This window comes from Eptatretus burgeri, chromosome 11 (genome assembly GCF_056783735.1).
Source record: "Eptatretus burgeri isolate ZD-2024b chromosome 11, Ebu_testis_v1, whole genome shotgun sequence".
Classification (NCBI taxonomy): Eukaryota; Metazoa; Chordata; class Myxini; order Myxiniformes; family Myxinidae; genus Eptatretus; species Eptatretus burgeri.
The window spans coordinates 65,298,976-65,308,945 of record NC_140971.1 but is presented as its reverse complement, the minus strand read 5'-3'; the positions used below and the strand labels follow the sequence as shown (position 1 = coordinate 65,308,945).

At 46.7% G+C, this 9,970-nt stretch overlaps 1 protein-coding gene across 1 annotated transcript in view; it reads right to left on the bottom strand.

The window, feature by feature from the left end:
- Positions 1-5,592: 5,592 nt before the first annotated feature.
- LOC147017252 (mitogen-activated protein kinase 15-like) overlaps positions 5,593-9,970 on the bottom strand; it is a 34,291-nt gene continuing 29,913 nt past the window's right edge. Inside the window, exon 9 of the mRNA XM_085846712.1 lies at positions 5,593-9,714. Within this exon, the coding sequence (XP_085702838.1) occupies positions 9,659-9,714 (56 nt within the window). The 3' untranslated portion in view covers positions 5,593-9,658. The remainder of the gene's footprint in view (positions 9,715-9,970) is intronic.

Sequence of the window (9,970 nt, the reverse complement as noted above, 5' to 3'; positions counted from 1 at the left end):
TCATGTACTCACCTCACAACTTTTCAACACACACATCGCTGATCTCTGCCATCCTGCTGACTACATCCCCTAACTAACTCGTGCTCCCACGTCATCCCTTACACTACAGCACGTTCCATTTAACACTACGTAGCTAAGCTACGTCCCCACTGCACACTCAGTCTGTCACTGTCTCTAAAAATAATTCCATACTCCATTTCCCATCCTAAATCTCATCTAAATCCCTCTACCTAATCCCTTCCACGGGCCCCATGAGGACTTACCCCTGCCCCATAAAGCCGGTCTTACTAAGCTCACCCTTCCCCCTAACTCGGTGTTTCCTGTGCCCAGGCCAAGGGGATCTCCACCCCTCGCCCAGGGAATCCTGTTCACCCGAAAGCGAGGCTTGCTTTTTTTTTTTTATTGCGCAGCACCAGCGCGGCAACTCGCAACCTACACACCAGCGCGGCAATTCACGGCCGCGCACCTGTGGTGTGACGTCATGGCAGCTGTTCGCGTCCCTCGTCCCTTGTGGACGGCACCATCCGGCAGGGATTCACCCTCCTGCCGGATTCCAACCATACACGCAGCCATGACGCCACTCTGCGCATTAAAAAAAAACAAGCCCCGCGTTTTGAGGGGTTCCCCACGCAAACACATGTGCTCTGCCCGTTGGAGCTTAACACACATGCCCACGTGGAGAACCCATCCGGTCCAAATCCGTCATCCTGCCTAACCTTTGTCCGTCCGCGGGATCGGCAACATCCACCGCTGGCGTTTCCGGACCGGGCTTCATTCCCACAAGCGAGCACGTGGCGGCCTCGTGCGTTGCACAGCACGGACCTCGCGCTCGCCGCTGGGTGAACCCGGCGCGGTCCCCAATACATCTATGGCAGCTACTTGGCTTTTGTCCCTCTGTCGCCGTCGTCGTCTGCATTCAACCCACGCACACCTGCGTGTTACAACGCTCAGACTCCACTCCATCACACTCACCCGGGACATGCGGTGGCGTGTTCCCACATGCCCACCGTCATCTCCCTTTCGTAACGCTCTCTTACACACAGTCTCCCTCACACGGACCCTCTCACTCACACAGGGGGTCTCACTCGCCCAATGCGTGCTGGAGAGCACGCATCTCCTCACACTCGCAAACACACACACCTGCACAACCACACTGGGGATTTGTGTCCCCACAAGGGTTCCCGGGGCCTCTGTACCCCCCAAGCTGCACGTTCCCCTGTCCACAGCACTTGCCCCCTCGACTCCGTGAAGCATGACCGGACCCACCTGGTCGTGACCAGCTTCAAGGGAGCATAGCGTCTCCCTCCGTTCCCGAAGGAGGCCATCCAGCTGCTTGCACCGGTCCACAAAACAGTCCGCCAGCTCCCCCTCATGGTCCTCCACTACCTCAATGTGTGTGTGTTTGTCACTAACCCCGTCCAATTCACTCTCTATCTCCCGTGTCTCTGGCAATACTTTTATTTCCTTCTTTGTCTTTGTTACTTCCCTCGTCTCCATTTTTATTTGTGTCTCCTTTATCAGGGCCCGCCCCAATCGTTGTTTCATCCGTCGAGCGATGTCAATTAAGTCCCGCACCACTAACGTTCCTCCTTGTGGTGATGTCACACGTCCCACATTATTGTATTGCTCTACTTCCTGGCCCCTTTTGAGTTGTTCCTCCTCTCGGAACTTCCTGAGTTCTTCGTTCTCCTTCCGGAGTTTTTCAATCTCCGTTGACTCAAATTTTGCTCTCCCTGGTTAAAATTTTGCTCTCCCTCTCCCTGCTCTCCCTGAGCTGGTTAATTTCAAACTCGTATAGTTTTTGTTTTCTCTCCCACTGTTCCTCCCGCTTTTCAGCCTCCAATCTCGGTTTCTTTCAATTGGCTTAGTGCTTTTTCCTGTTTCGTTCGTTGTTCGTTCATTATCTCTGCATACCTCAACCTTGCTTTCTTTTTCAATTGTTCTTGTCTTTCTTTTTTAATTTCTTTCACCCCGTCCCTCATTTTCCAACCTCATAGTTTCCTTCAATTGATTGATTTATTTTTCCTGTTTCAGTCGTTGTTCGTTCATTATCTCTGCATACCCCAACCTTGCTTTCTTTTTCAATTGTTCTTGTCTTTCTTTTTTAATTTCTTTCACTCCCTGTCCCTCATTCTCCAACCTCATAGTTTCCTTCAATTGGTTGATTTCTTTTTCATGTTCTTGGTGTTTTCTATTCCACTGTTCCTCTCGTTCTTCCTTCTCCAATCTCGTTGTCTCCTTCAATCGCCTGATTTCTCCTTCCTGCTTCATTCCTTGCTCCTTCACTTTCTCCTCGTACTCCAACCTATTTTTTCCTTTTGTCGTTCAGTTTCAAATTCATACTCTTTCAGTTTTCTATTCCACTGTCTTTCTTGTTCCTCATTCTGCAATCTCGTTATTTCCTTCCATTTCCTAATTTCCTTCTCCTGTAATTTGTTCTTCCTTCATTACTCTTTCTTCCATCTCATTCTGCAATTACGTTATTTCCTTCCATTTCCTAATTTCCTTCTCCTTTAATTCGTTCTTCCTTCATTACTCTTTCTTCCATCTCATTCTGCAATCTCGTCATTTCTTTCAACTGACTGATTTCTTTCCCCTGTCTCATTCGTTCTTCCTTCATTACTCTTTCTTGTTCCTCATTCTTTAGTCTGGCCTTCACTTCCAACTGTTCAATCTGTACAGTGTGATTCCTTAACGTTTCATTTTTCGTTCTCGTTCTTTCCTCCTTTAACACTCTCAGTTCGTTTTGTAATCCCCTCCCTTTGTTTTGGTGTTCACGTAACTCAGAAAATTTTTTCCATTTTTCCTTCCTCTCTTCATCCCTTTTCCCCTCCATCTCATCATACTCCATCCTTGCTTCTTCTTCCAATTGTTCCCTATCTTCCTGTTCTCTTTTTACCTCTTCTTCTCATCTTCTTCTGTCCCGAACGCCTTGTTCTTCCTCACACTTTAGTTGCTTTAACTTTTTTTTTCCATTCTTCTTCCATGTGCTTTCTATCCCTGGAGTTACGAATTCGCTCCTCCTCCATTCTCTCGCTCATCTCGCTCGTCCCTTGTTCCCACTTATGGATCCTCAATTCTATTTCCCCCACTGTTCCCTCTAGTTCCTTGGCCTGTCTTGACTTCTCCAACAGTTCTTTCTTTAATTGTTTGACTTCCAGCTCGTGTTTCTGTTTTTCTTTTTTGAGCTCGGTCCTCCATTCTTCCTTTAATTCTTCCCAAAGCCCGGCGATGTCCGCCTGCCATGCCCACGTGGTTTGAAACGGCTGTTGGGAGCGCTCGCCTCGTGTCGCGCCATTCGCCTCTCCATAAATAGCCGCTCGCTCCGTGGTGCGCTGAGGTGCGATCGCGCCGCCATTATGCGACTCAGTTTGCCGATAAAGTCCGTGCTCAGTAAATGGGGTTGAGCTTCCCCACGGATTAAAATTACAAGCAGTAGCATCCTGGGCCATGGATCCTACATTACTACACATATACATTTCTAATACCCCCGGCACCCGCTCGCCTTGAAACGCCATCTTATTTCACGTAAGAGATTAATTTAGGACGCTCGTAATTTGGAGGGAATCGGGGGTCGCTCCTCTCACCCCTGAACCAATTCCCATAAATTTAGCTTGGAGGCGGGGTGGATTCGAATCCCACTCCTGGACACCAGTGTTGCGAATTCGCGCCCGCCGGCATGCGATCGGCCACGTAACTCGAATCGCGGAACGTCTCCCACCAGACGGACAATTCAGTCGTGACCCTCTTGGAACAACGCCGGGAGCGAGTCACGGGTGGGTCTTTCGACCTCACCACAATTGTGCCAATCGGCCACCCGCGTAGGATAGGGTTGTTCGCCAAACTCGACCTACCTAAGTACCTACGCGGATGGTTAATCGGGCGATCGTACCTCGCCGCAGGTCGACTTCAGACACGAACCGCTTAAGCAGTTCGTTCCATACTGCAGAGATAACCGAGCAGAGTTATCGTCGACCTCGACGGTTCAGATTAGTTACCGGGAACTTACACCCACTACCAATCTCTTACGCTGTTGATGGAGAGTCAACAAAAGGAAGGAGACGAAGCAAAGCGGGAACAATTGAACAAGCACATTTAATTCACACACGAAGACAGAACAGAAGGCACATATTCAGTCACAGTAATAATAATAAAAGGCACGTATTCAAGCACAGAAAGAAATGGTAAAAGAAAGATACTACCGACTAAGACCGACACATGGCAACACTTACACAGTTTTTCTTAACAGACGGCGCCACCACAAGCATTTACACAAAAAGCAAAGGAAAAAGAAAGCCACCCTCGTAGGCGAGGAGGCAGACAGGTCCGTAGACCAAATGTACGTGGATCCTGGATGATCGGCCAGGTCTACGAGACCAGGGAGGTCTTACCCGTGTCTTCGTGACGCGATGGCGGGCAAGCCGCAATGTTCACGCCGCTGCGCCCCGACTCCGTGCCCTGGCGTGGTCGGCGAGTCCTCTCCGGCATGCTCCGCGCGAGCGGTCTTGTTGGCACCACGTTTAGGGTGGGGGAGGAACGGGGGTCCCCCTCGGCACTATCTCAGCACGAATGGGGTGGGGGGGAATCGTTGATGGTCAGGGAGAGGGGTATGGCTGGCTGGCCTGGATCCCGCAAAGAGTTGAGCGACCCCCACACCGCAACCTCGTCGCCGTCCACCGTCTTCCCTGCAACTTCTCCGCAACTTCTCTCCAAGCTCAACTCACCCTCTCTCAGTTCCACTCTGCTCCACCAGTTCCACTCTGCGCGAGTCGCCTTGCGCTCGCATCTTTATAGGTCTCAAGAGGAGCCAATATGCAAATATGCGGATCAAAACGCGATTGGAGGCGGGGCCACGCCACCCTCTGTTCAGCCATTGGTCGGGCAAAAAGGGGCGTGAACCTCCCTTGATCTGCATATTTGCATAAACGGACTTCACATACACGCGCTTGGAGGTGGGGCCAAGCCGCCTCGCGCTCGCCCATTGGGCGGAGGGGAAGTGGGCGTGAAGCATTTTGGATCCGAATTTCTCCCTCGGAAAGACCGCCATTCGCGCTCGCGGCTTGGTGCGTTTGGCACCAATCGCCGAACAGGCCCAAGACAGCCCGACGTTATGTGTTCACAGGTGGTGCGGTTGTTGGTTGTGAAGGAGAAAGGTGAAGGTGGTGGAGGGTTTTCTGTGGTGGTTTGATGGTTATGGTGTCGTTTGGGAATGGCGGTGAAGCGATGTTTGCGTGATGAAGTTGTGAAGGTAAAGGTAGTTGGCGGCTTAATGGTCGAAAATAACAATAGAGAAAGAAAAAATGGCTATCTGAAAGCGTCGCATCCCGGAGGAATCACACATAGTCCCTCTGAACAACGGGTAGGGGCTAACTACACATGGACTTATCGAAATATCTCACCTGAGGACCTCTCTGGTGTAATGCGAATTTCCACAACCGTAACAATATATTATATATATATATATATATATATATATATATATATATATATATATATATATATATATATATATATATATATATATATATATATATATATATATATATATATATATATATATATATATATATATATATATATATATATACACACACATGTCGTCAAGTTGCAAACAGACCCAAACTGCTATTATTCACCACAGGGGGCACAGTAACATAATTATAAATGACCATGAAATGTGGTGAATAATAGCAGTCATGGAATTGGCCCCCCACAGGGGGAAGACCCACTCATGGACAGACCATTGCTGCTCCAATGGTTGGGAGAATTGCATATTCAGCCTATGGGTTGCCCAGATGGCAGAGGACTGGAATGGCCTTCCGGAGGACTGGAATGGCCTTCCAAAGGACCTGGGTTTGATTCCTGGTCTGGAAATGTAATTTTTCCACATATACATATAATGTTTCCTTGTGAAGGCCTCATCCACATGCATTGGTGAACCACCATCAAGATGATGCACAGAAGAATTGAATGAAGCATGGAATTAACCTGTGAAGAAGACAAATTGGTCCAATGTAGAAGAAATTCCAGCAGCAGCCAGCCTTTGGAACTGGTGTGATGATGGACCAGTCTTGATTGGAGAAGGTAGATGTTGGGTCAGAACATTGGCTTTGTCATGTTTCTTTCCACTTCTGCACCTTTATGACTCTCCAATGATTGACAGAACTTATGACTGAGAATGAGAACTGAGAATGACTCATATGTGGAATCATCAGAGTTTTGGAAATGGTCAGTTCAGGTCATGGGAGCATATGCCAGAGCAGTGTGTCGCTGCGTCCACTTTCCGCCAGGACTCCAGAGCCTCTGCCTGACCATCCCCCAGGCAGTTGCCTGGCCAATCCCCATCTCCTTGAGATGCCCATCAACCTGCTGCAACCAGGAGCACGTGGTCGGCCCGTTGGCCTCCTCCACTCACGAAGCTCTCTTGCTGAGAGAATCTGGTGAGCAGGATCGGCATTACGAAAATGAGCCGCATGTTCATACAGCTGCAGCTGATGCTCACAGACTACACAGGAAAAAAAAAATCTCATCTGAGTCTCTCTCAGCAATGGCTCGTTGGACACAAACTCCGACCAGCGATAGCGAAGGATTCTCCGAAGAAACCTGGTGCCAAAGGAATTAAGTCTACGTCTCAGATCCCTTTCAGAGTCCAAGTCTCACATCCATAGAGCAAGACTGGAAGCACCAAGGACCTGAAGACTCAGACTTTCGTCCTCCTGCACAGGTACTGATAGCGCCACACCCCATGATCCAGTGAATCCATGACTCTCCAGGCCCGACCAAGACATCTATTGACCTCGAGCTCACTGCCAGAAAAAAACATGAAAATCACTGCCAAGGTAAGTGAATCTCTCCGTGACCTCAACATCCTCACCACAAACAGGTACAGACAAGATAGCAGCATCCAAGAAGACAGTGAATGTCTGGATCTTAGTTTTGACCCAGGAAACCCATAATCCCAGCAGCTCTGACTCCTCATTCAGCACCACAAGGGCTCCCAAAAGGATATCTAAAGTCTCCACAAAGATGACTGCCTCATCTGCGAAATTAAGGTCAGAGATCTTGATATTCCCAAACGATGCACCGCAGCTTGATCTCTCCGACATCCTCCCCAGAATCCAGTCCACACAAGTGCTGAACAGTGTCGGGGCCAGGACACACCCCTGAGGAACTCCAGAAACAACTGGAAATAAGTCAGAGATGGTATCACCACTTCTCGCAGCACTCTCAGTACCAGAATATAGTTCAGACATCAGATTGATCAATTTTGATGGCACCCCACGAATATCAAGAATCCTCCAGAGGGCATCCTCATTCACTGAGTCAATGCTTTACAGAGATCAACATAGGCTTCAAGCAGCCGCTGCCGAAACTCTCGTTTGCGTTCGGTGTGATCGAAAGTTATTAGAAATGGGAAACCGCACAAAGAAACAATATATTGTTATGGAAAGGCACACAGAACCAAATGTACTGCGTAAGTTTGGGGGTGACATGTGAGGAGCAGGTGGTATTGAGAAAGGAGGAATGAACATACACAGCAGCACCACTATCAGTGTGGGATTTCGGCCTGTCAGGGCGTTGTGGATACACAAGAATCTGGGACATCCTCTGAAAGAAATGCTTCTGTGAGACGTAGCATTGTAACAGTCGCTGGTTCCAGACAACTCCAGTCAGTGTTTGGCGAGCCGCTAAGCGACCACAATAACCAGTCATCCCCGGGACTTCCTGAAGAGTGCTCTGTTGTATGAAAGCACGAGCACAACAAATTGTGTGATCAAAGACAGCTTGGTCCAATAAGGAAAGAGTATTGAGAGACAGAGAGGCATTACGCAAACTGACCACCTGTCCCGTATTTTACAGGATCATTCTTTTTATTCTGCAGTGCCCAATTTCATACTTTTCCCGGACACCATTTGTCTTCCATTCTGAGTATTTTGGTTGTAGTTCTAATTATCATGACATACCAGACATGTACACACCTTACCATGTTCTATAATCCATCCCAGGCCTGCTTAATGACTTTAAACCTCATTGCTTGAGGTGGGGGGGGTGTGGGAGAGGGTTCATGAGTGTGACGAGATCCTTCACAACACCTGACCACATGGCAAGTGAAGTTTTTTTTTTTCCCCCTACAAGTTCGAATTCCATCCTGCACCCCATATCATCACAACAGGTACAACTACGAATATCCTGCGAGGTCAGCGTTTTGAGTGTGGTGGTGCGAGTTCAATTCTTTCTTTTCTGTTTTAGTGTGAAAAGTCAATTAGTTTGGTGGGAAAAGTCAGTTTGAGGACTTGCTGTTTGGTGGTTTAAAAAATGTGTGGATAAATTGGGAGCTGCAGGTTCAAATCCTGTCCTTTTACCAATTATTTGAGGATTGTGAAATACTTGAATGAATAAGTTTTTCTGAATGAAATACCTCATACTATAATGATCAGGTTGGGTGAGTATTTAAACACTGCACTCTGGTGTGCAGATGTCATGGAAGCATGTTTCAATCCTGTACTTTTACCCATCATTGAAGGGTCATAAAATACTTCAGAGAAATGTTTTTAATTCCCATCAACCAACAGTTTGGATGAGTGGGTTTGACCTTCTGGTGTAAGATGTGTAGCTGGCAGGTTCAAATTCTGTGCTTTTACCCATCATTGAAGCATCATGAACAAGAAAAAGAACAAACAAAGTTTGCAGACCCTCACCAGGACTTGTTTTGCATGGTATGTTGTGTCATGTTTGTGTAGTTTTGTGTGTCATTTGCCAGAATTTATAAAGTGGCAGTTCTCATTATGTATCTTATTAATTACGTAACATACTAGTACATATTGATAACTGGTTCAGCCATTTCAGACAGGATTTTTAAAGGGTTTAATATATATATATATGGCCGCCGAATCACGTGACCGATGACGTCATCAAAAAATTTGTGGACCATTTTATCCCTAAATGACCCTCAAAATTTTTCATAGTGATTGGATGTGACGTTATACATTTGCAATATGACGTCATACCAAAGGCACCTATGACATCATTTTAAAAATCATACATTCCCCATGAGGAGTACTTGCTATGTGCCAAGTTTCATGTTTGTCCTTGGTGCAGTTTCAGAGATACAGAGGGCCAAAATTTTTCCATTTTTCCAATATGGCTACCACACCACGTGACCTATGACGTCATAATTATCATTGAAACATTCTACATGAGTATTCGCACCAATGGTGAAAATTTCGTCTCAATCCAACAAGCGATTGTGGAGAAAAACACTAAAGTTCTGTGTGGACAAACAAACGGAGCTAAATGCAATACCCTCTCCTTCGGGGAGGGTAACTATTTCATTGATAAAATTATTTTATTTATGCACATAGGATGGTTGAGTGGGTTAAACACTTCTCTCAGTAATAAGGCCTGCAAGTTCAAATCGTGTCTTTCTATCCTTTAGGGGTTCCAAAGTATATGATTGTTTCAAAAAAAACCACCCAAATTGCCGTTAACGGCATTGGGTTGAGCATTTAAAGACTTGGTTTTTCACTCAATGGGTGTGGGTTCAAATCCCATGGCTGTTCCTTTGACTGGGAGTTCTGGATTTCAAACTTCGTTAGCTCTTTATCCTGCTATTTAATTGAAGAGGGGACAGTGAGAGGTTTGTGTGGAACAGGCTTGTTTACCTTGGTTTCACAATTAAAACTCTTCTGTATACGTTGTCAATTTCATCCATGTCTGTGGGGTTGGTGGGGAGAGACAAAACAAATTCTCCATGTATTTAGTTTTGTCACAAATAGGTAGCCCAATAACGTGATTCATTGTACATTAATTATATTAAATTGACAGAGCATAGGAGCAATATCCTCAGAAAGGAGGAGTAGCATTAGATTAGCATTAAAAGTGGGGAACAGCATTATCTCAAACACACACACACACACACACACACACACACACACACACACACACACACACACACACACACACACACACA